Here is a 27,500-nt window from a genome sequence, read left to right as displayed (position 1 = left end):
AGCCGGTACAACACGTGTCAAATTTTGTAACGCAATTAAATTTCAACTGTATAGAAATATACGTTTTAGTGACGATTTTAGTATATTTTGTCGTCACCAATATTCTATTTTTCAAATGTATATGAGCAAATTACGATGAGGTGACTTCATTACTTTGCTTTCCTATCCTCATCATATAAAGGCGCAAAGGTCAACTGTGCGTGACTCGCAAATTTATTCACCACGTGCTACAAGAATTTGATTTTCCCGGGAAAATTACGTTATCACTTTCACATGCATCCGTGCGTTGAGAATGTCGTTTTTTCGGCATTTCAAGCTTCCCCAATTCTTAAAAAAGCAACAATCTTCTGCGGAAAGTATCGCCAACGGAAAAGTCTTTGATTGTAACGCTCTGAACGTTAAAAAGCGGCTCAATCAAGGAGCTTTTGGCGATGTGTACACCACAGAATATGGAACTGAGGAAAATGTCAAAACAGTGGTTGTCAAGAAAATGTTGCATGTCCTTGACCAAGGCGAGAAGAAACTTTTCTTCAAAGAAGTAGCTCTTCTCAATAGACTTCCGCACCCCAACATTGTGAAACTGCTTGGAGTGTACCATCAGCCGCTGGCGATAATGCTTGAATATGTTTACTTTGACTTCAAGCTGTTTGGCGTCGACGATTTGCGTGTCAGCTCGCTTTCTGATTTCTTGCTGCAAATTAACGATTACAACTGCAAAGGATTCCACGATGTAATTAATCATACGGCAGTGGAAATGATACAGGGACTGGCGTATCTCCACGGAAAAGGAATTGCCCATAGAGACTTAAAACCAGCCAACATACTAGTGTGCAATCGTCACTACAACACATTATCCGACGCACAGGAAATCGCTTTGCAGTTTCAATCGCGGCCTATAGCGTGCAAGCTCACGGACTTTGGAGAGAGCCGCTCGTTGCTAATGCAAACGCAAAGCGTTCTTGCCTCGAACACGAGGAACGTAGATCGAGGAACGGTGATGTACATGGCCCCTGAAATTCTTGTCGAGGATCTTCGGATTTCTCGCGCAAGTATTTTCGATTTAATACTAGCAGATCTATGGGCCCTGGTAATGGTGTTCTTTTCATTGATTAACCCTAGCCTGAAATGTCCCTATTTAGTCGAGGTTCGATCAGAAGGAAATATCGGCTGTCAAGATGAACTTAAAAGATTCATCAGTTCTCTACTGCGCAGAGGAAAACATCCCTTACCAGATGAAAAGTATGAAGTCGAACGTGCTACTGTGTGGTGTGCCTTAGAGGAGGTGTACAAGGGATGCGTCAACTTCAACCGGCAGAGTCGATTGTCCTTAGACAAAGCAGCGACCATCTTAAGTAGAGAGGAAAAAGACTTCGACGTCATCCCATTAAAGATCAGTCAAGCTACTGCTGTAGAACAGTTTGATCAGAAACTTGCCACTTACCTCCACGAAGCTGGTCACGAAGAGGCATTGCAGGTGGGATCCGTCCTGAGCAATGATGGAACCAACGCATGCGCTTTTCTGTCTGTGAAGATCGTAGACACGATCCTGACAGAAATCGGAACAGAAGGTGATGTTTTCGCAAAAGTAGCTGGTACTACGGAAGACACCATATGGCTTTTACCTGAGAAAATAAATCCGTTTCGCGACCTTAGTAAAATGTATGATCCCGTAGAGGCTTATGACATCCTCCTGGACAAAAAGATCATCAAGGCTTTTCATGACTTTTCGGAAGAATTGCCGTTTGCCGATGGAGTTTTTTCTGTCGAAGGAAGGCACAAGTTACATTCGAAACTCTGTGAACTTGGACGTACGGGCTTTGCTGCAATATTCACCAGTAATCCTTTCGTCCTGACAATTGGTTGTCTCAATGGCAAACCATACTTGATTGACACTCATCCTGTTACCTTGAGACCCGGGAGTGGTAACAGTTTGATAATTGTTGGAAAAGAAAACTCGTCGGAAGTTTGGATGTCTCTCTGCTGTTGGCTTTGGAAGCGACTGTACTACGGAGATGTTAAGTCACTAGCAGTTGTTACACCTAGGGCAGAGTAAGTGACCCTCTTTATTTGACAACAATATTGATTAATGTAGAATCCAACCTGTGTTTTTGATATCGATATCGACTTAGAATTGTGTTGTATTGTTTTCATAAGTTTCTTTTGCGTACCGCACAAACCTCCTTTGAAGATAGACTACCCGTTATCATAATCATTATCAATATCATTAGCATTATAATAGGCCATTTTACAGTTGTGTGCTTAGTTACCTGGCCTATGAATGTAAGCGAGGCTGGAGGTGACCTTGCTTTGATACAGACCTCACCGCTTTTCTCATTTAAATGTAAACTACTTAGCATAAGAACAACTTGATTTACACAACAAAAGCAGTGAGGTCTGTATCAAAACAAGGTTACCTGCAGCCTCGCTGCCATTCAAAGGCCAGGTCACTGAACAGACAACTGTAAAATGGTCTATTATCATTATAGCTATGGTCATCATTATTATCATTATAATCATTTCGTCATTATTATTTATCATAGTTATCATTTTTGCTATCATTATTATTCCCTTTCTTAGTATTATTTTTACAACCACTCGTTTGTCAGATGACAAAGGTATCTAGCATTTTGAATAGCACAGTGCTACACTTTTTTCAAATATGCTTGCAACCTAATTTACGTTGCTTTTGTGGTGTTGAAAAAGTACTTTATTCCTGTACATTCAAAGTTGTTTTCGTTTTGCATTTGCTTTGAGGATCTCTGACCATTAAGCATCATAAACTATTACTTGTAATTTGCTAGTTTCACATATCAAGGACTCGTTTGATGGTAATACTTTGATTAATAGCTTAGGTAAGGACGATTATCTAAGAAGCGACAACTTTTTCAATTACTGCTGTGTAGGTTCGCGGACTCAGAGACGCAAAAAGAGCCTGTCGTACCTCAAGACAACGCAAGGGCGCACATAAACAAGGATAACATCTCATTTGCCGCTGATCACCACAGGCTGTTCTCCGGTTCTAACAAACGCGCTTTACGCGAAGATGGCAAGCCCGAGGTAACTTCTATTGATTTTGATGAAAGCTCTGGTGCGTGTGAAACCCTCACTTCACGTGCCGTAAGCAACGAAACTGGAAGAAAATGTCCTCGAAGAGATTTCGCATATGATGAAAGAGAGAAATGGCCAGAGTTTCTCTCCTTGCACGGTGGTTGACGGCACATCTGTGACCGGAAAACTTGACGTCACCGATGTTATCCATATAGAAGTAAATGTGACCCCACAACGAACTCATCTTCACCAGTTGATGTTACCATGACAACAACTAGTAAACGCCCCATTGGACAGGCCATGCAGACAGATGAAGATTCAAGTTCCAAAATTAGTTTTCCTTCGCTACTTGCTGTTACTGGAAATGAATCAAGGAGGCGATTAGAAAGAGATGCCACTCAGCTTGATCAGGGAGACAGTGACATACTTCCCGTCGTTGAGTCATCATCGTCAGACATGAATAAAAGCGCACCTTCCAGTCAAAACTGCCCAAAGGTAGATGCAGTCCACATGAGGGATTATGACAACCCAGAGGATGACGCTGGTTCCTTGAGAGGAGAAGCTTATGGTCATTTGCACGATAAGGTGAGACTGAATGACATTTACGTTTTTTTTTTTTTAAATAATGTCATCAAATGTTTAAAAATGTAACACGTAACACACCTTGGAGAAGGGAAACTGTGGAATCACAAATTTCATCACAATTTTTGGTTGACTGGATCGATCCGAGAGGATAGCTTCCCGTTTGCTTTGTCTGTTCTACGAAAGTAGTATAACGTATAACAATATAAATTTACGCGGTCTTTCCTTTCTCAGAGAACAGTCGACAACCATGCTCCGACAAAGAAGCGGCCCCGTGACACCAGCCCTAAAGCCCAGTCCAGTGCAGTAAAGGGATCGCTTTGGCAAACCAGTAATAGAATTCCTACTAACAGTAATGTAAGTATAATATATCTCTGTGCCATGCAGTCCATAAGTTTTGTAACGTAGGTTTAACTAAGAAGCGCATTTTTTGGTAACGCGAAAACTGCATCTTGACTTTCAAGGGAATTTGAAATTTTGATCAAGAGGGGTTGAGTCTAAAATGCGTGCAAATTTGCTTAATTACATTTAACTGCCCAGTACGGGTAAAGATTGCTGGAGAGACTTGATAAAATGCGGATCGTTAGCTTTTATACAAACCAGCCTGACAAGATGCTGCAAAATAGACAGGTCTGATGAAAGTTTAATAGTTTCAAACATGTCATACTCACCTACAGTTCCTTCTACACTATTTTTCCATACAGTGTACGAAACAAAAAAAGCAAAAAAGAAACAACAAAAAAAAACAAAACAAAACACGTGAACGTTTAAAATTAGATCTTGTCCCCTAAACTTTCAATTAAATAATTGAGATTTGTCCTCCCTTCTCTCGGTGGATTACTTTGCACTCTGCCCCTTCCTCTATCTCGTTTTAAAACTCCATCTTGATTATTATCGCACATTGACTTAGAGGATAAGCTATGAAATACCCGCAATATTTTTGCAGGACACGACCGCTGAAACTGGACACTCCAGCGACGATGGACTTTGCCAAAATCCTTTTGAAGTCCGAGGTATGACATACACTCCAGAATTTCATGGCAAATGAGACTGAAAGTTGGTGAGAAGGCGGACAGTGATAGGGCGAATTTCAAGTGACCCTTCTTGACAGGGTACCCCTATTAAAAAGAAAGCGTAGCAACAGGTCCACTTTAATTACGGAGATTTCGAGATAATTAGAATCAGCTTTGAATCATTTTTCTAACTCGCAGAGTATGTGACTATCCCACAAAAGCATGGCATTGCCAGGGCATGAAATATATTGCACGTGCAGGCACTCACCCACAATGTAAAAAGATAGTAAAATTGGTGTCGGATTAGATGAGAAATGCTTCTGAGGTTTGCATGGTGTAGTTTACAAATCAAGGTAACAGTCTGGAAAGAAAATATAATACGAGTTGTAACATTTTTCACATTGAACAAAAGTTAAACGTTTTATTTCGTTTAAGGTTGACACGGCTTTTTTTCGTTTACTCTTGAAGGGCCATCCCACAAGTAAAGTACCTCAACAACCAACAAGACAAGCCAATATTTGAGTTGGGGAGAAAAGAACGATACCAGCCGAAACAAGCAGTGGAAGTATTGTTACGACAAGCCCCTCATGTGAAAATGTGCGATAGACAACCCAAAACATGTCCTTCCTTATCGACATTAGCAAGCTGAGTAACTGGGAGGATATCAAAGCTGACCGAAATGGAGTTTACAACGGTGTGCTACGATGCGGTGTTTGGACAGTGGCTTGTGAAGTAAACCAGAACGACACCAGTGTTGAAATTATCACCAAGAAGAAAGAAACTTTGCATGACGACAATCAGTACCACTTGACGACTAATTCCAAAAGAAACAAGGCATCACCAAATCTTGTTCGTTCAATATTTTTTCTAACATCGAAGAGTGGGTAGACTGTAAATGATGCTTGTCTGTTACAATACCATATTACCTCAAGAGAAGACACCGTTAACATCGAAGTTCAACCTCACGGAAACCGAAAAGAAGGCCAGTCACGCGCATTTCACCCAGCAGCAAAGAGCAGTTTAGAGAAAATCCACGAGGGATTGACGGACAGCAGTAGTGTTGCAAAGGTGTATCGCAGTATTATGTGTTATACCCAGGGGAAAGAGGCAAGTGACCAATATAAAGTTTACCAGAACCAGTACTGAAGATCCAGTTAACGACCTGTTAGTGTTTGCCAGACATGACGAAATTTCTCCGGTACTGCATCATTCTGATGTCCCATATGACACATGGGTCTTGGGAACGGAGGTGATGTGTTCCGATGTCTCTCGCTTCACAACTTCTGAAAAGATGAGCTATCCCGTGTCCATTGATCCAACGTTCGACATGGGGCCCTTCGAAGTTACTTCCATCGTGTACAAACACCTCTTTCTAAAATCCAAGAGGACCGGTGAAAGTCCCATTTTTTTAGGGCCTACGATGTTACATCATCGCACTCCCGGCAAAACAGTAGAAAATTACCGGATTCACTCGTCAGTTTGCGCAGCCAAGATCAAACATCTGGATCAGGCAAGGGGTTTCATGACTGACGGAGAAGAGGCATTGATCCAAGCTTGGAGTGCAGATATGCCTAAAGCAAAACACCTACGCTGCTTCAAACACTTTGAGGGTAACTGCAAAGAGAAATTAAGGACACTGGGTATCTGCACCACAAAACAACAGAGTACCTTTATCAACAAGGTGTTTGGAGTGAAGGGAAAGAAAGAGGGAATTCTGGATGCAGAGGACAAAAAAGACCTGAAAAGACGACTGGAAGCCTCAAAAGAAGAGCTTGACAGGGAGGAAAGAGGCGTGCTTGGCAAGGATGGCGCATATGAATGCAAGTTCTGGAAATATCTAGAATCAAACTACGAGATGATGAAGAACAACATGGTTGCAAAGGTTCGACGCCGTGCTGGGCTAGAAGATGGTCCCGACGGCAAACCAGTCCGCTCATACACAAAGCCATCAGAATCCATGAACCACGTGATGTCCAGTTTGAAGAAGGATATTGTTTCAAGTGAGAATGTGAAAGACCGAGGACTGACCAAACTTGAGTTTACCACATCAGTGTTTGAAGAAATTCACCGAAAGCAGCAGGAAGAATTACGTTTGGTCATTGCTGGAATAAGTGAAGAGTACGAACTTTCCGAGGTTGTCTCAACTGACACCTGGTTTCAATGGTCACCCGAAGAAAGGGAGAAATATGTCGCGGACATGAACAAAATATCAGTGGAGGAAGCACTCGAGGGCAAACGCATTGCTGAGCCCAACATACCCACCCAACTACCAGAGAAAGAATTCTCCGAGTTCTCCGTGGATGTTGCCAAATTTCTGGAGCAAAATATGGGATACAAATCGATTACAGCAAAGCACGTTGCGGAAAACGCACTGCTGCTAGTAAACCACCCTCTTGCCATCCAGGAGCAGCCAACCCTACATTCTACTAGTAACAAAGTCGAAGTCGCTGCAGTACACGCTAAGAACGGTAGAGTACAGTGTACTGTGAACACAAATTTCGTATCTTGCGATTGCCCAAGTTACAAATTTGATAGTATTTGTAAACATTCTATTGCTGTCGCTCAGTTGAAAGGGTTTCTTGAGAAGCAGTTAAACCATGTTGCGAAGAAATCAGGGCCAAGGTGCGCAAAAACAGCTCTGGCAGAATCCAATGTCGACAAGCAAAGAGCCGGGAAAAAGGGAGGCCGAAACAAAACTAAATATCGCCCCCCCAAACAACAAACCACGCCAACAGAAGTTCAAAAGCAAAGCAGTCAAGGTCTGTACACCCATATACACCACAATGACAACCCTTTCGTGGTGCGCCTTCTTCCAGAAGAAGCCAAGAAATGTAAGACATGCAACGTGGACTTCTGCCACCGGCAACGGCATGTCCCTTTTCATCTGGTACTGGAGCACAAAGAAAGGTGGTACTTTCCGAAAGAGGGCGACTGGAACAACAAAGTGGCCACAAACAAAGAGGGAAAACGATATTACCATCCAGACCTACAGAAATGTTCGAAGCCCAGGTTCCCTTACATAACATCCCAGTACATCAATGTTCCAGAGGAAACCATAGGTAAACTACAAGAATCACACAAGGAACTGCTCAGGCGGGAATTCAACCTAGATATCTAAGCAGAAAGAGCGTTTGCGCTGGGTGCTAAGAGGAGAGTGAATAGGAGTATGTAAACTCGCCTGGACTAATTTTTTGGCCACATCCGTCGATCCGCCACTATATGTTCTTTTAAATCCGGATACAAATAACTTAAAACCTCTGTGTATTATCCGGACGGTACACAGTCACCGCAATGGACTGTAGATGTTTGATTTTTTGAGGCTGATCTTTCAAGAATACCTTTTTACGCGAAAGTTAAAGTTGCAGCATAACCCAAAACATTAATTTAATGGCGTTCAACTAAAGGAGCGCATTATGGCCCCAAAAATCGACAAAAACGGCAAAAGCGTCAACATACCAACCAAGGTGGACCAAAGATCCGTAGGAACCACTTAATTCCGGTCCATTCGGCGATCCGCCTTATTTGTGAAATCCGCTAATCTGCTCTTTTTATCGAAAACGTCTGCAGTCTGGTCGCTTTTAAAGGCCAAATCCGTCCATGCCCGAACCTATTCACCCCCTACCCTCTTATAGTTTAAAGCAGCCTATTAAGTTAAAAGTTGTGATTTAGGGTTTCAGAAAAGAAGCAATCATTTTACTGGACTTGGAGAGGTTCACGTCTTCGTTATAATGATTATAGTGATTTGTTACAGTTTCAGTTGTGATCTTGCAAATTTCGTGACGATTGACTAGCATTATTGCATTTCTGTTGTTCCTCTAGTGCCTTCACGAAATTCATCATTTATCAGGGAACGCTTAAGTGGTAATACACCTTTTGCTGTTCATTTACAGAAAATAAACATTCATTTGTTTCCAAGTTTCTTTCATTATGATCATTAAACTCTCATTAACACCAATATGACCTTCATTTGCGCGTAAGGAACGTTCAAGAAAAACATTTACATATGCATTAACATTCAAAATCATCAAAAGAAAAACAATACCTTCATTTGACATTCATTGACTGTAAATGTATTTTCATTTTGGTCGAAAAAAAATTCGTTGTCACGAAACGACAATCATTTACACTTTACGACATTCAGTTTTCAACAAAAGACTTTCAATAACACAATTTGCATGAGAACTAACATTCAATTGCATTACTATGCAACCATATCCATGAAGGTAACAATCTTTAATGCGGCGAGACAAACATTACAGCCATAATAACATTTATTTTTGAAAGATAGAATATCAAATTCGCTGAACGATTTATCCTTCAATTGCCACACTAGTAAATAGTAAATAGTCTTCGTTGACATCTTCAAAAGCCCTGACTATCCTTTCGCGGTGTTCAAATGCGATTCTATTTCTTCGTGGCATTTCTGGACAAATCGAACTGTCACTACATGTACATGTATGTCACACGAATACTGTAGTGCGCCCTCTGAGTTGTACGCAAAAAGTTTCGTAAGTGGCCGAATTTATATCTGCAAGGGGAGGATTGTGAAATTATGATTTGAAAAAAGTACATATGGTCCCTTGTTCTATAATCAAATTTTCGAGGAAAATTGGGCGAGATATCTCTGTTCAAAAGAATTACGCTAATGGGCGATTGTTTTCTCTTCACGTTAGGTGAAAACACGGTAATGTATGTCTCACCGTATTTAAGATTGTTACCTTCATGGATATGGTTGCATAATAATGCAATTGAATGTTAGTTCTCATGCAAATTGTGTTATTGAAAGTCTTTTGTTGAAAACTGAATGTCGTAAAGTGTTAATGATTGTCGTTTCGTGACAACGAATTTTTTTTCGACCAAAATGAAAATACATTTACAGTCAATGAATGTCAAATGAAGGTATTGTTTTTCTTTTGATGATTTTGAATGTTAATGCATATGTAAATGTTTTTCTTGAACGTTCCTTACGCGCAAATGAAGGTCATATTGGTGTTAATGAGAGTTTAATGATCATAATGAAAGAAATTTGGACACAAATGAATGTTTGTTTTCTGTAAATGAACAGCAAAAGGTGTAGTAAAGAGTCGTTTAGAGCTTTCTATTGGGCAGTTGAAAGTAGCTTAATGAGGGCTTCAAAAACAGACAATATTTTTTTTCGTTTTCGCAGTGCTTCATGTTCTCCGGTCATGATTACTATCACTGTTACTGTTTCGACTGTTTTAATTTGCGATTTTGCGATTTTGTGATCTTGTAATGACTGGTGAGTTTTCACGCTTTGTGTGCCAAGTTGCACTTTTTAATATAACCATAAAATACGACACATTGAAAACTTTGGTCGGGAGCGAATTGCCCCATATGCGAATCATGCGTACGTAAGTATTCAAAAGACATTTATAAACATGATATAAATGGACACAAATTTCGAGCGTCAACAGAAAGGTTGCGATTACAACAGATATATTTACATAGAAAGGATTCTTGAATATGAGCGATTTTGTGATTAGTTTGTTTTTATAACTTGATTCAAATGGCTTAACACAGTAGTTTAACTTTCGTAGTTTTGTTATTATTTGAGCTTTGCCATCTATATATGGAACTACCAATAAATTGTTGCAGGAGCCCGTGGGCTCCTGATTGTTGTTGTTGTAGTGAAAGGTCATGCAGGTGTCCCTAGGGTTACCTTAAGTGCACCAGTGTGAGCCCTATTAATTAAAGTAGCAAAAACATCTGAGCTGTGCTATCAGAACAAAAATTATTACTCAAACTCCGACACATTTAAATGAACACTTAATCTAATGTAGGAACTGTTCATTTGACAACAATTTAAAGATAAGTCATCTTTTGACGTACGCAACAGCGTTCTCGAACAGCCATAACGGCACAAGCCTTTGAAATGTAAACGTGATCTGATACAAAATTAAGAGTCTGTTTTGTAAAAAGTCAAAGTAATAAGATTTCTAGTTTGTATGATAAGATTAAAATGAAATTTTCAAGTTTGGTGTATGACACTTTTGACAAATATCAAAACCGCAACAGTTCTGTAACTGTTGTTCGTTTTTACACTTGCCCAATATATCATCAATTACAAATATTGGTGACGAAATAAAATCGTCACTAAAACGTATATTTTTGTACTGTTGGAATTTAATCGCGTCACACAATTTGACACGTACCGATTGAGATAAAGTACCTATCAAGTTTGTCGCGCTCAGATGACATTTCAATTATGCGCTACAAAAATGAGAGCAATTTAGCCTAGTGTAGAGTATTTTCCTGAAGAATGTGAGAGTGATAACGTAATTTTCCTGGGAAAATCAAATTCTTGTAGCACGTGGTCAATAAATTTACGAGTCACGCACAGTGGACCTTTGCGCCTTTATATGATAAGTACAGTAAAGCAAAGTAATGAAGTCACCTCATCATAATTTGCTCATATGCATTTGAAAAACAGAATATTGGTGACGACAAATTATACTAAAATCGTCACTAAAACGTATATTTCTATACTGTTGGAATTTCATTGCGTTACACAATTTGACACGTTGTACCGACTGAGATAAAGCAACTGTAAAGTTTGCCGCGCGCTCAGATGACATTTTAATTTATGCGCTACAAAAACGAAAGCAATTTAGCCTAGTGTATAGTCTTTCCTGAAGAAAAAAAAGGCTTTAGACCGGTGGGTCTTCGTTTTAGACCGATGGGTCTTCGTTTTAGACCAGAGGGTCTTCGTTTTAGACCAGTGGGTCTTCGTTTTAGACCACAGGGTCTTCGTTTTAGACCAGTGGGTCTTCGTTTTAGACCGCTGGGTCTTCGTTTTAGACCACAGGGTCTTCGTTTTAGACCGGTGGGTCTTAGGTCTTCGGTCTTCGTTTTTGGGTCTTCGTTTTCGACACATCCCTTTCAGAGACACTCTCTTAATTCTCTGATGTTTCCGTTGCTTTAGTCTCCGTCCTTCCCTCCATTTTGATCCAACTCTTACAACATTGTTGGGCCTAGTGACGACACATTGTCACATTGCGACCAAAATTACAAAGCAACATACTGCAATGTTCCACACGGTTTTCCAAATGTCAGAACACTATGCTGAGCAAAAGTTTGACTTGAATCGCACCTTCGTACTAACATGCAAGGTGGACTGATGGTTTCTAACATTATTATCTAACAATTCTGGGTAAAGTTGATACCTCGAAAATGCTGGAGCTTTTGACCTAAGCTTTAGACGTAAGTTGGAGTTAGCTGAGAGGGAGAAGAGGAAACTCCTGCGCGAAACTCAATGGTAAGTAAATAACTTAAAACAGGAAATTCTTGTGGTTCATCGGTTTCGGAGCAATTTTGAAAATCTTGCCGAACGTGTGACATAACAATAGCAAGCACATTACTCCAATTCTTATGTTTTTTTCTTTCTTTCTTTTTTATCATTTCATGTCGAGTGGAAATATTGCCATTTTTGTCTCTCAATAAAGTTGTCATGACCTATCCCTGAGACCGAGTTTGTAAGACCTATCTTACCTCACAACAAAGTCGGAGAAATTACTACGAATGCCATTCATCTTTTTGGCATCTTTCAGATTCACAAGTGGCGCCGTGTCCTCTTCATCTGTGAAATGAATCCAGTTCGCTCCTGCCTCGATATTCAAACCCACGAATGGCGCAGCATGTATTCTGCCTCCAGTGTAATTCTTTCCATCAAGGATCAGAAAATCAGTGATGCCTTTGTCCATCAGTGTTTTTGCTGATTTGATTCCCGCGAGTCCAGCGCCAAGGATGAGGACTTTGGTTTTGTTAACCTTCACAGGTGAAGGTGAAGATCTTTCCACCGATACGAACAGCATCACAACCAAGATCGTAATTCTCGTGATGTGCATTCTGTAAACAATATACCAAAACAACCTGAGCAAAAATGTGACATTAGCCGAGCGCGAGGAGTCGATCGATCCTTCCGATGAGTGGCTGTCAACATTCTTAAACTACTTACGACTTAATTTGCATCCCCACAGTTTTGGAAGAGTTCGGTTTAAATTCGTTTCGTTTTGTTAGATGCTTTTCGCTGTTCAACACGAAGCTTCGTGCACGGCTAAGCTTAAAAGTTATGACATCGTTTAGTTGACTGATCCAAGGTTGTCTTCGCGAGTGGAGGGGTTATTCCCTGGGGGTTATTGTCGCATAAGTATGCCTAGCCAATTTTTTTCTCAGATTATACCTTGACCTGCACCTTGTTAGAATGTGGAATAAAAACACAATGATAAATACCTAGTTTGGCGCTATGATTTCCCAATTTGACTGTGTATAGTAGCAGGGTCGACGCAACAAATATTGTCACACGCAACGGTCGAATGATTAGTGATTTTTGCATACTGGGTGGTTCCGAAGATTTCAGTGCCTATCAACCTCACGTCACGGGTCAGAAAGGTCAAATAAATCAGCAAACTCACTGAAACAAACAAAACCTGACGGTTAAAAATATTGTTTTCTTTCAGGCTGGTGCGGAACAATTATTAGTCGTTATTATCAACAAATTTGCGCGCAGAGATCCAGGCAGCACTGTTCCCCGGGCACGTAACTTGTAATAGTATCTTACTTTACGTTAGTTAAGCCAAGTTACGCCAACTATTCTTCTTCATATAAATTAGAAATAGAAAGCGTTTTCCGTGTTTCTACTATCGAATTACAGAAACACGAATGGGAGTTTAGGAGAACAAGAAATGCTGTCCGAACACGAGCAGCCGGTGGCGAGTGTTTCCACAGCTTTTTCGAGATTCTCCTTCCAGTTGAAAGTTTCTTGAGTGTTTCCGATAAAACGCGATAGAAAAATACACGGAAAAATTTTTGTATTTTTTTAATAAAAGAAAACACGGCGAGAAAAAAAGAAAAGACAATCACGCGTTTATTTCGATTTTCAGAATGAAAATTTTCTTTTTCAAAACATCATTATGTCAACAGCTCGTGCTATTGTAGTTCTGGGTTAATTCATGAGTGTCTAGACCTTCTGTCACAAGCTTAGAGTTTAAGAAGGGTGGCTTTCAGGGACTTTAAAACAGTTAAATTACGTATCACGTTTGTTCTTCCCACGAACGGTGAATTCCAACATTTTTCCCTCTGAAGTTTCTTGCATCAAGGCGAAAATGAGCCGTTTCTTGTGAAGGTAATCACAAAGCTTTACATTTATTCTATTCTCGTTCCCAGAGCGACCTGTCCCTCTGCTAAAGCGGGTGAGGCCTAGGCACAGGAAAAGAAGGCTCTGGAGACACGTGGTATGATTGGCTAGATTCTTGTACTAAGAGTTTCACTTGTTCAACGCTGGTTTCCTGCCCGAAAACATTCCCTTTTAAAGAGGGTGGTAAAGGGTATTTTCGTGACCCGTGATCGGCCCTTTTTATTTCCTGTGAAATGTGAAATAGCCATGTTTTTCCTCGTGAATCGTGATTTCCATAGTCGCCGTGAACTGTGATTTTCCAAAACGTTCTCTGTTATTTTCCGTGAAGCGTGAACTGCCAATGTTGTATTTTTCGTGAATTGTGAACGGACTGCTTTATTTTCCATGAAACGTGATCTGTATCCCCCCTTTACCACCCTCTTTAAACTCTTAAGAGTTAGTCTAGGCCTAAACTAGAGCAGAAATAGCAACCGAAAATAACCAAACGCTAGCTTGCCTTCCGATGATGTGATCGACATTTTTGAAAGGAAAATCAAAAACCGCTAAAAAGGACTTGTAGTTCGATGGTCGATACTGGCACACTATAACACAAGACGCTAAAACAATCATTTCAAACGAGTGCGCAGGCAACGAAAAACGAGTAATGGTTATCTCTATTGAGCTTTGCTTTTTAGGTTAACATTTGTAATAACAATGAGTTTCAGAAGGCTTATACCTGACAAAAGTATTGATGGATAAAACCTATCAGTTAACTTCAATCTAACTCTACGGATGAACGATATTTCTGTAGGTTACTACAAAAAAACGTCTCTTAAACGAACAGTCTTGTTAAACTACAGTTTACATCCACAAAAGTGAACACAAAAAAGAAAACACCAAAACTCCAGCTGCAGATCTCGCTGCAAACGTTGCTTCACTCTTCGGCTTTTTCTTCTCTGGAGCTTTACATTCACTCTCATTTGGGAGAATTTGACACGCGATCAATTTCCCTTTCTCTTCTCCAGTCAAGTAGGCTCCTTGCATGTAACCATACCACTCCTTGCTCGTCGCTTCGCCAGCAAAGTAGAGTCGCCCCAGGTTCTGTCCAAGCTTGTTAAAATCCTCGGAAGTAAAGCCCACAACAGGTTCTGAATATGAGCCTTGGGTAAACGGGTCCTGTGACCAGCGGTAATAGTAAATCGCTAAAGAGACGAAAGACACGAAATGCGTCAAGAGATGTGAGCAATTCATTTGAGATGCTAGATAGCGCGGTTTTATTTGAGTATCCTAAAACCAAAATTAAAGTAATAACTGTAGCCAATCACAAAGGAGACAGACAACACACTAAATTACTCAAATCTCCAAGCAAATACCTGTAGCTGATGCGAAGGGAGGGGAAACTTGTTTGAGCGAGTCACAGTTGGTTTTGGTTTTATTACTGATTCGATGACAAAATGGCGCACGTTTTTTAAGCCAATCTCTTGGCGTAGCGATACAAAACAGAAGCAAAGGCAAATTACTTTCGACACTCAAGTGAAAACCGCTCTATCAAGAACAACACAAATACCTGGCTAAAGTTGTAAGTCGTTAGATGAAGAATTTACCACCGAAATTAAATTTGTCAGAAATTACACCGAGACACATATCGTGGTAGATGATCTATTTCCGTCGTAGATCATATATAGATCTAGCCAAGCCTAAAAGCGGAGCTCCTGATTAGACTAAGTTATCCTCCTTTGAGCTTGCGATCCAATCAAAAACCTGTACTTAATTCTACTTTAGGGAGTATACCTCTCTTACATATAGCAGAACCTAATTACTGTGCCCCTGTTGTTCCTTGCTCCATTTAATTGTATTTTGCTCCTTTAAGTGTAACTACTCTCAAGAGCGAGCAAATAGAAGTGGTTCTTGTTACTCCATGTTAATTAAGCTGCCGATAAGCTATTCATCCTTACCTGTTGCATCAGGAATGCCCTGTCCGTAAATTGACCTCAACATTTTCGCGACCTCTGCTTTGGTTTCGTTGTATGCTTGTTGTTCAATCCTTCTCCCTTCGTCCTCCGTTACAGTGACCAATAAAATGTTGCTGCCATTTGGTAAAATGCCTGGTCTTTCCAAGTCTTGGAATACAGGGAAACGACCTCGCTCTTTAGAGGCATACAGGATATATTCGTGATCGTCCCAGAACTTGCTTGGAAATTTCAGGAAGATTTTCGTGTATACCGACATCGGGTTTTTAAAGATCACTTCCCTTTTCCATTCAGGGAGGGGTGGGTTAAAAGTCACCATGTCGCTGGCCAGCACTCCAGCACTGAACGTGCACAGGGCGTAATCTGCGGCAAATTTGTCTCCATCGGATGTGGTAACTTCAACTGATGTGTCAGAATACTTGATTTCTGTCACGGTTTTGCCCAATAGAATTCGGTTGGTCAAAGGTTTGTAGAGATCTTCATACATGAACCAAACCCCTCGCCGGTCGGTAACAAAAAAGTCTTCTCCACGTTCAAACACCTGGTAAAAAGACACCAGTTCTGGACGCTTTGCGTACTCAAAATCAAAGTTGAAGTACTCTACTACTTTTCTGATGGATTGTTTTCCGGATTTCCACCCCATCAACTGAAGACCAACACGAGCTGGAATATCTGGAGACCCTTTCTCCTTCCTTGTCTCCAAGTATTGTTCAACACGTCCTTCTACTTTGTCATGATAATCCTTGGAAACTGATAAATCAGTGATATCATTGCCTTCTTCGTCCCTGTGAAAATCATAAATAAGTTCAATTATGTGGTTTATGTAGTATCAGTTAGGCAATAGAGCACTTTTTCCGTGTCTATATAGCCTCATCCAAACACGAGGAGGGTTGGGAGAATTCGAAACAGTTAGGCAAACCCGAAACGCAGTCGAGGGTTTGCATAACTTTCGAGAATTCTCGCAGCCTCCTGATGAGTGATTAGATGAGGCTATGTAAACACGGAAAAAGTACTCTATTGCTTTTATAAGATGTTTCTCAAAAGTACGCGCGAATCTAAAACGTCGGAACCGTGTTTACATACTCTCATCTAAACAAACCAATCGACCAATGAGAGTGCGCGTAGTATCTCAATTATTTTATAATATTAGATATACACCATCTCTCACTGTAATATCTACCGGGTACATATATAATGCGTTCATGCCGTTTGGCTAATTCCGAAAAGCAAAGAATTATCCCATCCTCAATTTAAGTTTGTCATAGGAATTTTAAATTCCCTGATGTGTCCGTTGCACTTTCAGTCTCCGTCCTTCCTGAAGATGTTAATCTCTGGTTAAATGGCCCAGAGACATTTTGATCCAACTCTTACCACATTGTTGGTTCTAGTTACGACACATTGCCTCCGCGGGGGGCACTCCTTTACGTAGGCTATGCAGGTATGTGCAGCCCCAAAGGGTATGGTTTTTTAGCCGTTTTGGTCATAAATAGGGTGTCGATTTTGTCATGTTGGTCTTAAACAGGGAATGGTTTTTGCACTCTTTTCTTGAACTGGGTATGTTTTTAGAAGAAGCTACTTTTTCATCATTGTCGATAAGAACGTCAACAAAAGCTCTTCGCAAATTATGTTAAGGGCAACTGTGCCAGCCGTAACGGTCATAAAGTAGGATATAAAATTTTTGGTCAGGTCATAAATAGGGTAAGGAAGATCGCAGATTTTGTTCATAAATAGGGTAAGGCTTTTGCGAAGTGGGCCGCACACCCCCACCCAGTTTTTCTGGGAGTACCCCCTGGGACATTGTCACATTGCAACCAAAATTACAAAGCAACATACTGCAATGTTCCACATGGTTTTCCAAATGTCGGAATACTATGCTGAGCAAACGTTTGACTTGAATCGTACCTTGGAAGGTGGACTCCTGGTTTCTACCAGTTTTGTCTAACAATTCTAAATTTCCATCATGTACCACTGATGATGACCGTACGGTCGAAAACGTTTTGGTTTTTAAAATTTTAGTAACTTTTAGCCTTCTATAAACATCTAAATCAGCAGCTACTATGACAACAACTCTGGGTAAAGTTGATACCTCGAAAATGTTGGAACTTTTGACCTAGGGGGAATTTTGAAAATCTTGCCTTACGTGTGACTTAATAATAGCAAACACATTACTCCAATTTTTATTTCTTTTTTCTTTCCTTCTTTCTTTCTTTTTTACCTTTTCATACCGAGTGGAAATATCGCTATTCTTGTCTCTCAGTGAAGTTGTCGTGACCTATCCAGACCGAATTTGTAGGACCTATCTTACCTCACAACAAAGTCGGAGTAATTACAACGAATGCCATTCATCTTTTTGGCATCTTTCAGCTTCACAAGTGAGGCTGTGACCTCTTCATCTGTGAAATGAACCCAGTTCGCCCCTGCCTCGATATTCAAACCCATAAATGGCACAGCATGTATTCTGCCTCCAGTGTAATTCTTTCCATCAAGGATCAGAAAGTCAGTGATGCCTTTGTCCAGCAGTGTTTTCGCTGCTTTGATTCCCGCGAGTCCAGCGCCAAGGATGAGGACTTTGGTTTTGTTAACCTTCACAGGTGAAGATGAAGATCTTTCCACCATCAACAGCAAAAACAGCATCAGGACGACCCTTGTCGTAGTATTCATTCTGTGAATGATAGAGCAGTATTCAATATCGTAGAACTAAACCCAAGAGTAATCGCTCCGCGGCCAGTCACAGATATATCATCAATTACGCCGACACCCCAGTGAACCAATTAAAACTCAGAGAAAATACATGTAGCCTACACAAAGCGCAGGAAAACGAATGCGAACGAGTCGCGATCGATGGTGGCGCGAGTGTTTTTTGTTTTTTTTTTAACGTAAATGCTCATCAGCCCAAAAGCCCGAAGCTAATGTAAATTGTTTTATGTAATTGCCTTTTTGTTGTTGCCCTGTCATATCATCGTGTTGCTCAGATTAGTGACTTAGACGTTAATTAAAATACTACCTTAGAGGAACTCCCATGTTAAATCAAATGCTTAAACTATATCATTCCAAGCGTAGCTGAAGCTTCATTTGATACGTGAAAGATATCATTTTATCCCAGGGAAGGGGGTACTCCCGTAAATTTTGGATAGATTTGGGAAGAAACCATACCCTATGCCGCCGCACATACTTCATATAGCCAATATACGGGATCGCGTGACTATGTTACTAATGTACGAAAAAGTAACTAATTGTTTTTGATCACGAACTGCGCTCTCGAGTGACTATTTAGCTCCTTATTTGAAAATTCACCAATAGTAATGATAAGTAATATGCAAGTATCGTCATTTGGAAAATGACAGCACTTAAGAGCTGCTTTCCCCCTTTATTGCACATAGCTTGTCAGAATTTGGACAATTTATACAGTACAATTGTATTCATTAAAGTGCCGTACATGAAATAATTAGCCCAACAACTGTACTGGAACTAAAAACATTAAGCTGTCATGACTTATTCACCGGAATGTTTATATGACGGGGTGTATTATTCTTCAAACTTTGTTTCTCGCCGGGATTTCTCACTAAGATTAATTGGCAACAGAACTTTGTGTCATCTCGTTATTATTACGCGATTTAATCAAACAGATAAGATTCCAGCTTCACAGTCGAATTGATTTGTAGACACAACGAATACATCGTGCGAGTGCTCAGTTCGTCTCTTCTTAAAGGATAAGCCAAGCTATTAGTTCCAGGTCAAGGAGTGCAACAAGTGCGAAGCATAACTTTGCAGGTTTATGTCAATGCAAGCTCCACTGGCCGCTTGCGTCTTATTGTTGAAAAGAATGCTCGCAAGCCAATATGATAATTAAGTGGTTTGGTGATAAATTACGATCCTTCCTAATTATCTAGTGTACCATAAAACGCGGAAAGTTGTACTCACCTTGTTTGAAATTACCAAGCTGAATATTATTTTGCACTATCACTGTACTGTACTAGTCAGAGGACACGAAACTGTAACTCACGCGATCTGATTAGCGTCGCACGCAATAAACAACAAATAGATACAATGTTGCCGCCGGGGCCGGCGGGGGGGGGGGGTTACTCCCCATAGTGGCCTATATGGGGAGGCTCCGCCCGAAAGGGGTACCATTTTCAGGCTTCAGGTATATGAAACGGCAGGGATTTCACAAATTCAGGTATGTGAAAGGGTAAAGAACTTTGACATTTAGTTATTTTAAAGGATCTATTACGAACAGACGTGCCTTATAGCTGTATCATTTCATTTCAAGGGGTTGGAACTCGGGGCGGAGCCTCCCCATATAGAACTATATATAAATTCTAAATTCTATTTCCTTGCGGATATATGTGGAGTATCCTCCCCCGGGTGTTGCCGGGTGTCTGTTCAGTATTAGTATTCTATGACGAATGCTGTTCTCTGATTGGTTACGGTACTCACTATCTGTTCTATTGTAAATAGTGAGTGGCCTAGCAGTGTGCAGTAGATAGTAGATCGCTAAAAAGTCGAGAGAAACAAATTAAAGTATAACAAACGTGACAGAAACAGCATATATCAAGACTATTAACGCAACGATGTTCGCCTGTAGCCCACACTTCAAAAGGAGTAAAGTGCAACCTGAGAAAAAGCATATATGTATGTTTCAACAGAGAAGGAATTTGTAGCTGGAGTCAAAGAGGAAGAGCTCCATAACCCGGGCGGGGAAAGGAGAAATCATGTAAAAAAAAAGGGCGGGGTACCCGTCGTACCTTATAAGGATTAAAAAACGGTTTAGATACCTCTTTAATAGGCACTTCAGCCTCAAAAGGTCCACAGTGGGAGCTTTTGCGGCGTGCCTTTTAGGGAGGCGCGGTGGCCTCGTGGTTAGTGCGCTCGTCTCCGGATCGAGCGGTCCGGGTTCGAGCCCTGGCCGGGGGACATTGTGTTGTGTTCTTGGGCGAGACACTTTACTCTCACAGTGCCTCTCTCCACCCAGGTGTATAAATGGGTACCGGCGAACTTAATGCTGGGGGTAACCCTGCGATGGACTAGCATCCCACCCAGGGGGGAGTAGAAATACTCCTAGTCGCTTCATGCTACAGAAACCGGGATAAGCTCCGCCCTGATGGGCCACTTGGCTCGTACGCAGACTTTACCTTTTACCTACCTTTTAGGGTGTTGAGCCGAAAACAAATATGATAGGAGATGTATTGTCACAGGACGCCCATACAGTCGGCGTGTCTGTTTGTATGTTCGAAATATAAAGAAATGTATGAGAATATTAAAGTGTGTTGATATCGTAAACTTATATCGAGTATTAAATGTCAGGAGCCCATCACGGTAATGTCTATGTTCAGAATAAATGTAAACCTACCTCAGTTGTTATGTATTGTCGCAAAACCCACCAAATCGCTCAAATTTGCCATTTTGAGCGGCAGACACGACAATACACCCCAACTTTGTATGAAAAACAGAGCAGATTGCCAATTCCCTATCAGTTGGAAGAAATCCCAGGTAACTGCAGTTTTCAAAAAGGGCAACAGGCTAGATGTAAATAACTATAGACCTATATCACTCCTAAGTGTTCCTAGCAAAATTTTGGAAAGGACAGTTTGTAGATCTTTTGATAATCATTTGACCTCTCACAATCTCCTATCTGATAGACAATGGGGATTTAGGAAGGGTCATTCTAAAGAAAGCCTTTCTTTGCACGTAACTGAAGTGTGGAAAGAAGCCTTGGACGATGGGCTTAAAGTATAGGACCCCAATTTTTACAGGTTTAGATTCCGAAAATGCACCATCTATTCGTGTCAATTGGCCTCTATTTGCTAAATAATCCATCAGCCATATCCACATATCTTCTGACACTCCCAGTGCCTTAAGTTTCTCACCCAGAATGACATGATCGACACAATCAAAGGCTTTCCTAAAGTCAATGAACAATACGCCTATGATTCCTTGGTGGGACCTAGGCTCTTTTAATTATTACTTATGTAAATGATCTTCCAGACAGCATTAGAGGTGGCGAAGTTTACATGTATGCTGACGACACTACCATTTATACCATTGGTAATACTACTGGTGAGGTTGCTGTAGCCCTCCAGGTGATATTAGATCAGCTACAAACCTGGTGCCAAAAGAATAGATTAATTATTCATGAAGGGAAATGTGATGCATTACTCTTGGATACAAAACCCTTTATTGGCCCTCTGAAGGATTTAGTCTGGGGAGACAAAACCATTGAATACAGATCTTTCTCTGTATGTCTTGGTATAGCCATTGACGTAAGACTCTCCTGGGCCAATCATGTAAAATCTGTCTCTACCTCATACAGCTCTAAAGTTAAAATGTGAAGACGCATAAGCTTTTTACCAAAAGCCACACCAGAAACAATTTATTACAAAACAGTAATCCCAAGCGTATTATATGGTATGGCTGTGTGGGGCTCTTGCTCAGATTATTTGATGAAAGATCTAGAACTAATCCACCTCAGAGCAGCAAGACTTACCCACAAACTACCAAGAGACATGGAAGACGAAACAGTACTCATAAATATAAATTGGATGCCATTAAGATATTTTTATTGTTCTCGTATTCAAAATATAACGCATAGAGCTTTTTATAATATAGATTTAGATGATGTAAATGGTCTAGCTGTTAAGAACGCTTCTTCTTATAGTCTTAGGAGCTCTTAGGATATCGTTAAATGTTGCTGTATATAGGCCAAGAACCGAACACGGTCGTCGTGCATTTAAACACAGAGCTGCAATTGCCTGGAACTCTTTACCTGACACTGTCAAACAGCTTGAAAACCCTCTCTCTTTTAAAAGAAAGATAAAATCGATCAAGACCTATGTCAGAGACATCAGTTTTCAAAAGGAATGCTCTGTAAATTATAATAAGAACTCTGAATTTAGGTATTTTTAATTTATTCCGGATCACTCTTCTTATCGTTATTGTATAGTATGAGTCGCTTTATGACAATTGTATTGTAAATTTTTGTTTCTCTCATTTAGACGTAGTAGTAGTAGGTCCACATCAGCTGTACAGTTGCTTATTTCAAACCTACTTATCAAATAAACGTATGTATGTATGTATGTATGCATGCATGTATGTACTGAAGGCGTACGTTTGGTCGCTTGTAAGGGCCCCCTCTGATGTTGTCCGTTTTGAACTGGTACCTCTTGGGAGTGAAAAAAATTTCAAGCCACGCCCACATAGCGGGATCCTGGTACCTCTTAGGGGGTTCTTTTCAAAATTCCCGACGAGCACTACCCAAGATTTCTTCCCCTTTTCCCATCCCACCTTTTAGAACGCTCAGCTCGCGGGGACTGAGAACGAGGAGTGCGACGCGTTGCCGACGTCGTTAGCCCGCAGAGGGAGCTGGGAAAGCTAAATCCAAGATGGCGAAGCATCATCCTGATCTAATCATGTGCAGAAAACAACCTGGTGTTGGTAAGTGTCAATGCAACTGAAGACTGATTTATCGTGTTCAAAATACTAAAAAGCTTCTCTTTTTTCTTATATCCTAGCCATAGGGCGGCTGTGCGAAAAATGTAAGTATACGAGGCCTGAGCTTTAATGACTTTGTAGCGTGCTAACAAACTTTACACAATTTTTTGCAAAACATAAAACTTAAGCTTATGCTCTGGCAATCTGGTCATTTTTTTTACCGTGAAATGTTCTTTCCTAAGCGGTAGCTATATGCCTACTGTTTTGTGTCTCTTTGGAGAGAAGTTTGAAATTTACAAAACACTTTGAATTGATCTTAACTGAAGCTCGAGAATGTCAGATGAAAACACGTGCACGACTCTCGATCTTAATATTTTACTGGAAAAATAAGTTGAAAACCTAAAAACGAAGTTATATCTATTCTTAAATCTCAGAGAACCGGTTTTCCGTGTATATAAATATTTTAATGATATATATTATATTTTAAGGAATACCTTTCAATTGGTAGGGTAGATTCTGCATGCATGTACGCTGATGTATTCTGGTGGTTTGTTTATTCTTGTTCTGCTTGCATTGCAAGAGGAACTTAAGATGTTGGTCACATTTGGACACAAAGAGTTCGATTAGACAAACTGTAGAAATAAATATGTCTATTCTGACATGAGGGGGACATTGGGGTTTATGGTATTGCAGTATTGAACTTTTTTTCATGCAATATTTTGGTATTTTAAATCTTAACATGCGGTATTGTAGTCTCCTCTGCAGCCGTTTTTTGGGATGTCACGCAACGCTCCCCCCAAAGAAACGGCTGCTCACATCCGAACCACATTCTTTTCCTTTTGTGTTTGTGGTTTGTTTGCGCTCCGTTGAACAGACCAATCACATAATAGCAAAGTGTGAATGACGTAAGCTTTCGCGCGGAAAGGTCTGCGGTGCGAACACGTGAGGGATTTCTGGCTTTTGTTTCACGCCGCACGTCGCCAAAAATAGGCGGTGTTCGCAGGTTACGATCATGACGGACGAAAAAATTGTAAATGAAAGTCCTAAGTACAAGTGCTTCATGTGCTCATCGCTATGTTCAGCTATAAATGAGACAATATATATTTTCTCGAAATGTCAAATTGTAAGCGTTAATCAAAGGCCAAACGCTTCCTACAGATTGTAATCAGGCCGGAAAGAGCTGCATTCAGAACTCGATGTCAACAAAACGAGCGAAGCTACTTGATTTCCTGGTTCCTTTATTAAGTTAAAATAGATATCTTCCTTCTCGACAGTAATTTTTTGAGTTGAAAGCTTCTAATAATTAACTTGAACTTTGAAGAGTCTTCAGCTACATAGAAAGCTCGTTCAAGCGTTGCTGGTATTTTTCAGCGTCCCTAAACAAAAGCCGGAAATCTGTATGTTTATTTGTGACATCTCCCACGATGAGATACAAAGATAAAAAACATTCTCTGATTGGACAAGTTTCAAAAGGCGAATTTGGCGTGAAAACGTTCTTGAAAATGGAACGGAAGCGGTGATTGGTTAATTGCGTGAAAGGAATGTTGTTCGGATGTGAGCAGCCATTTCTTTGGGGGGAGCGTTGCGTGACATCCCAAAAAACGGCTGTGGAGGAGACTAGCGGTATTGCGGTATCATCTAGCCCGGCAATATGGGGTTTTTCATCTTTTTGGCTGACATATTCAGTGAAAGAAGTTTTTCACGGTGTTGCGGTACCATTCATTTGCGCTCTCCTCTCTCATACAGGTCAATACACTATGCAAAACAAAACAGTGTAAGCTATAAAGACCAATAAGTGAGCTATAAATGTCAATAAGTCTTTGACATAATGGTAAATGATTACACATTTTCTGTCAGTTAATCTAGAATTTGTTTTTGTATCCAATGACAATGAGCCGTTCCGTTGACTTTTCACTCTGTAAACTGGTAATTCGAGGTCTTCAAGGTCTTGTGTTTTCTTGGAATGGCTGAGGCTGCTCAAGATGTTGAAGAGGTCATATTTTGACTGTGTGGCTTTTTATTAGGAAGGCAAGGGGTTGGACATTATTGGAAAAAAAAAGCTTCGATGTGCTGTTGGTACTTATAGTTTGCCAGGAAGCCATTTAGTCCATTTTAATTTAAAGTGACCAAGAAAAACATGCCGAGATGTGAACAAAGTCTGGCATACTGTTTATGATTACTATGATCTGTCATTTGGAACGAATGCAGTTGTCCTTTCTTGAAAAATGGCAAACAAGTTGTGAGTAACTTAACCATCGAACAACCAAAATAACTAAAATACAGGGACATATGGTGCATAAATGAATATTCTAGATGGATGGAACTTTAAGTAAGCGTGACCGACTATGAAGGGATCTCAATGCAGTATCAGTATTTCGTCGATTTTTGACACGGTATTGCAGTATTTGCTAATTTTTCTTGCGACGTTGCAGTATTGCATACACCCCAATGTCCCCCTCTGACATGGAATAGGTTCACTTCTGTGCTTTTCAAAATGATCCTAAACTCTCACATTCAAAGTGAAACTGATGGTTGCATTTCCTGCTGCCTTCAGTAATCTTATTGGACCTCTGGGTAACAGAAATTCACTTAAGTGGGTTTCCAACATTTCTCTTCTTGTTGTGACTGGTAAATTCGATCCCTTTTGTTTTTTCTTTTGTTTCAAGCTTTTCATGATTTATATAATTAAATTATATTTTTTATGATAGTCGGATTTCAACCTTCAGAATTTGCACTATTTTGAAAAGTGCTTTAAGGTTAAATGCACAAGCATTTCACCAGTAAAAATTTGCCTGGCCAATTTTGGTAAAAAATTATTGTACATACTGCATAAGGGAATGGGATACTCTCGAATGGATAGGAGGCCAGAAGTAGCTTGCCCTTTTTTTCCCTTCATTTGATCACCTATAAGAACAATAACAGTAACACACACTTTATTACCCATCTGATTCTGCTCCACTCAAAAAAACAAGAGTTTGCTCTTTTTACCTCGTGGTATTCTTCTTTTACAGGTGATGGGAAATGTGTTATCTGTGACTCATATGTACGTCCTTGCACTCTTGTGCGAATATGCGATGAATGCAACTATGGCTCCTATCAAGGTCGCTGTGTAATATGCGGAGGACCTGGTGTCTCGGATGCTTATTATTGTAAAGAATGTACAGTTCAGGAGAAAGATGTAAGTGATGCTTTTGCAACAAACAATAATGATTATAATCGTATCTATAACAAAATTCTTGATCGTGATTGGTTCTTTGTGCACCTGTTTGCCACATAATTGGCAAGCAATCACGTGGGTGTCCAATTACAGGTATCTGATTTGCACTTTTTATAATTGGACATTTGTAATTGGATACCCAAGTGATTTGCATGTCAATTGGGCACGCTTTGTTTTCACTCAAAAGAAGTTCTCAAAAGACATTTTTAATTCCGAAATTTGTTATAGATATGATTAATTAGAAATTGGACCTCGTGTCGTACAATTCAGGAAGTAATGGGGCTTGTAATTTCAAATCGGCCTCGCACTTCGTGCTTGTCCGCTTTTGAAATTACTTGCGCAACTACTCCTTGAATTGTACTCCACTCGGTCCAGTTACTATTACTAATAATAATGATTTAAACAAATCTAACTTCCTCACAAGTCTTGTACCTAGAAAGTGATTGGAAGAATTTTAAAGATAATTTAACATCTTTGGCCAATGCACAGGTCCAGAAAATATCCATACTCGCACCAAGGAAGGTCATTGGAAATTCCGAGGGGGAGGGAGGTCTCAATGGCCAAACTTTTTAATGGAAAGTATGAAGCTAAACTGGAAATTCCAGGGGGAAGGGGGGTGCAGAGCAAGTAACCATCCATGGTGGAGGTATGGATATTTGCAACTTCATAGATCCTTTTCATAAATGGCTGCCAATTATAAATTCTTTTGTAAGTATCAAAATTAGCCTGATTAACCTCGTTCTTGAGTTGATAATTCAAAAGAATTTTTACTCCCAAACAAGTTTAGTGAGGCTAATTTAAATGCATACAAAAGAATTTTAAATTGGCAGCCATTTATGAAAAGGGTCTATAATCTACTTCTCTGGGACAATGGGACAGCACTTTTTCCGAGCCCTACATAGGTGGACTTCCAAGGTTTATGCTGGTGCTGACTGCACGAGTGTAAATCAGATTTATCCACCCTTAATACTTGTTATGCCCTGCCATCGCATACAAACCTGTAGAGAATTGTTGAGCATATTCTTTTCTCTGGCCCACACTTTCCTGAGAGTTGAAGAAGACTTTTATTCTTCAGGTCTCCGAAACCTTTTTTTGTTGTTGTTTTAAAC

The 27,500-nt window shown here is 40.3% G+C and overlaps 5 protein-coding genes and 1 pseudogene across 7 annotated transcripts in view; 4 read left to right on the top strand and 2 right to left on the bottom strand.

The window, feature by feature from the left end:
* The window catches only part of LOC145490309 (uncharacterized), a 4,417-nt gene extending 1,185 nt beyond the window's left edge, over nt 1-3,232 (top strand). Inside the window, exons 1-2 of the mRNA XM_081469436.1 lie at nt 1-2,049; nt 2,904-3,232. The exon at nt 1-2,049 is cut by the window's left edge and continues 1,185 nt beyond it. Coding sequence (XP_081325562.1) covers nt 293-2,049; nt 2,904-3,213 — 2,067 coding nt within the window. The 5' untranslated portion in view covers nt 1-292 and the 3' untranslated portion in view covers nt 3,214-3,232. The remainder of the gene's footprint in view (nt 2,050-2,903) is intronic.
* LOC145490318 (uncharacterized) overlaps nt 1-12,928 on the bottom strand; it is a 15,824-nt gene extending 2,896 nt beyond the window's left edge. The window contains exons 1-2 of one of the 2 annotated variants that reach the window (XM_081469445.1): nt 12,894-12,928; nt 12,153-12,509 (exon numbers count right to left, since the gene is read on the bottom strand). In XM_081469445.1, coding sequence (XP_081325571.1) covers nt 12,153-12,508 — 356 coding nt within the window. In that variant the 5' untranslated portion in view covers nt 12,509; nt 12,894-12,928. Of the gene's footprint in view, nt 1-12,152; nt 12,512-12,893 lie in introns of those variants that run through there. The other variant, XM_081469444.1, reaches the window with a different exon arrangement.
* LOC145490317 (uncharacterized) lies at nt 3,282-5,193 on the top strand. Of its 2 annotated transcripts, XM_081469443.1 has the most exons (4): nt 3,282-3,633; nt 3,865-3,987; nt 4,577-4,643; nt 5,112-5,193. In XM_081469443.1, exons 1-4 carry the CDS (start codon nt 3,313-3,315, stop codon nt 5,126-5,128), a joined length of 528 nt encoding a protein of 175 aa, XP_081325569.1. In that variant the 5' UTR covers nt 3,282-3,312; the 3' UTR covers nt 5,129-5,193. The 2 variants fall into 2 exon arrangements, with proteins under 2 accessions (XP_081325569.1, XP_081325568.1); XM_081469442.1 differs by lacking the exon at nt 5,112-5,193 and having other exon boundaries at nt 4,577-5,074.
* LOC145490314 (uncharacterized) lies at nt 6,143-7,758 on the top strand (annotated as a pseudogene).
* Nucleotides 12,929-14,635: 1,707 nt separating the features above from the next.
* On the bottom strand, nt 14,636-19,174 carry LOC145490319 (uncharacterized). The gene is made up of 3 exons (XM_081469446.1): nt 18,052-19,174; nt 15,732-16,531; nt 14,636-14,978 (listed from the first exon to the last, which is right to left on the bottom strand). Exons 1-3 carry the CDS (start codon nt 18,405-18,407, stop codon nt 14,638-14,640), a joined length of 1,497 nt encoding a protein of 498 aa, XP_081325572.1. The 5' UTR covers nt 18,408-19,174; the 3' UTR covers nt 14,636-14,637.
* Nucleotides 19,175-22,780: 3,606 nt separating this feature from the next.
* LOC145489998 (PHD finger-like domain-containing protein 5A) overlaps nt 22,781-27,500 on the top strand; it is a 7,112-nt gene continuing 2,392 nt past the window's right edge. Inside the window, exons 1-3 of the mRNA XM_081469086.1 lie at nt 22,781-23,177; nt 23,255-23,278; nt 26,186-26,352. Of these exons, the coding sequence (XP_081325212.1) occupies nt 23,126-23,177; nt 23,255-23,278; nt 26,186-26,352 (243 nt within the window). The 5' untranslated portion in view covers nt 22,781-23,125. The remainder of the gene's footprint in view (nt 23,178-23,254; nt 23,279-26,185; nt 26,353-27,500) is intronic.

The sequence above is a fragment of the Orbicella franksi genome, chromosome 6, assembly GCF_964199315.1.
Source record: "Orbicella franksi chromosome 6, jaOrbFran1.1, whole genome shotgun sequence".
NCBI classification, from domain to species: domain Eukaryota; kingdom Metazoa; phylum Cnidaria; class Anthozoa; order Scleractinia; family Merulinidae; genus Orbicella; species Orbicella franksi.
The sequence above is the reverse complement of the archived record's forward strand: the minus strand, read 5'-3'. Positions and strand labels throughout refer to the sequence as shown.

Bases quoted from the DNA above. Each gene is read 5' to 3' on its own strand.
- LOC145490317 (XM_081469442.1), top strand. From the start codon at position 3,313: ATGACAACAACTAGTAAACGCCCCATTGGACAGGCCATGCAGACAGAT. The intron at 3,634-3,864 runs GTGAGACTGAAT...TTCCTTTCTCAG, and splicing joins ATGGTCATTTGCACGATAAG to AGAACAGTCGACAACCATGC. The intron at 3,988-4,576 runs GTAAGTATAATA...ATATTTTTGCAG, and splicing joins GAATTCCTACTAACAGTAAT to GACACGACCGCTGAAACTGG.
- LOC145490319 (XM_081469446.1), bottom strand. From the start codon at position 18,407: ATGAATACTACGACAAGGGTCGTCCTGATGCTGTTTTTGCTGTTGATG. The intron at 16,532-18,051 runs GTAAGATAGGTC...TGATTTTCACAG, and splicing joins TACTCCGACTTTGTTGTGAG to GGACGAAGAAGGCAATGATA. The intron at 14,979-15,731 runs GTAAGGATGAAT...TCGTCTCTTTAG, and splicing joins GGGCATTCCTGATGCAACAG to CGATTTACTATTACCGCTGG.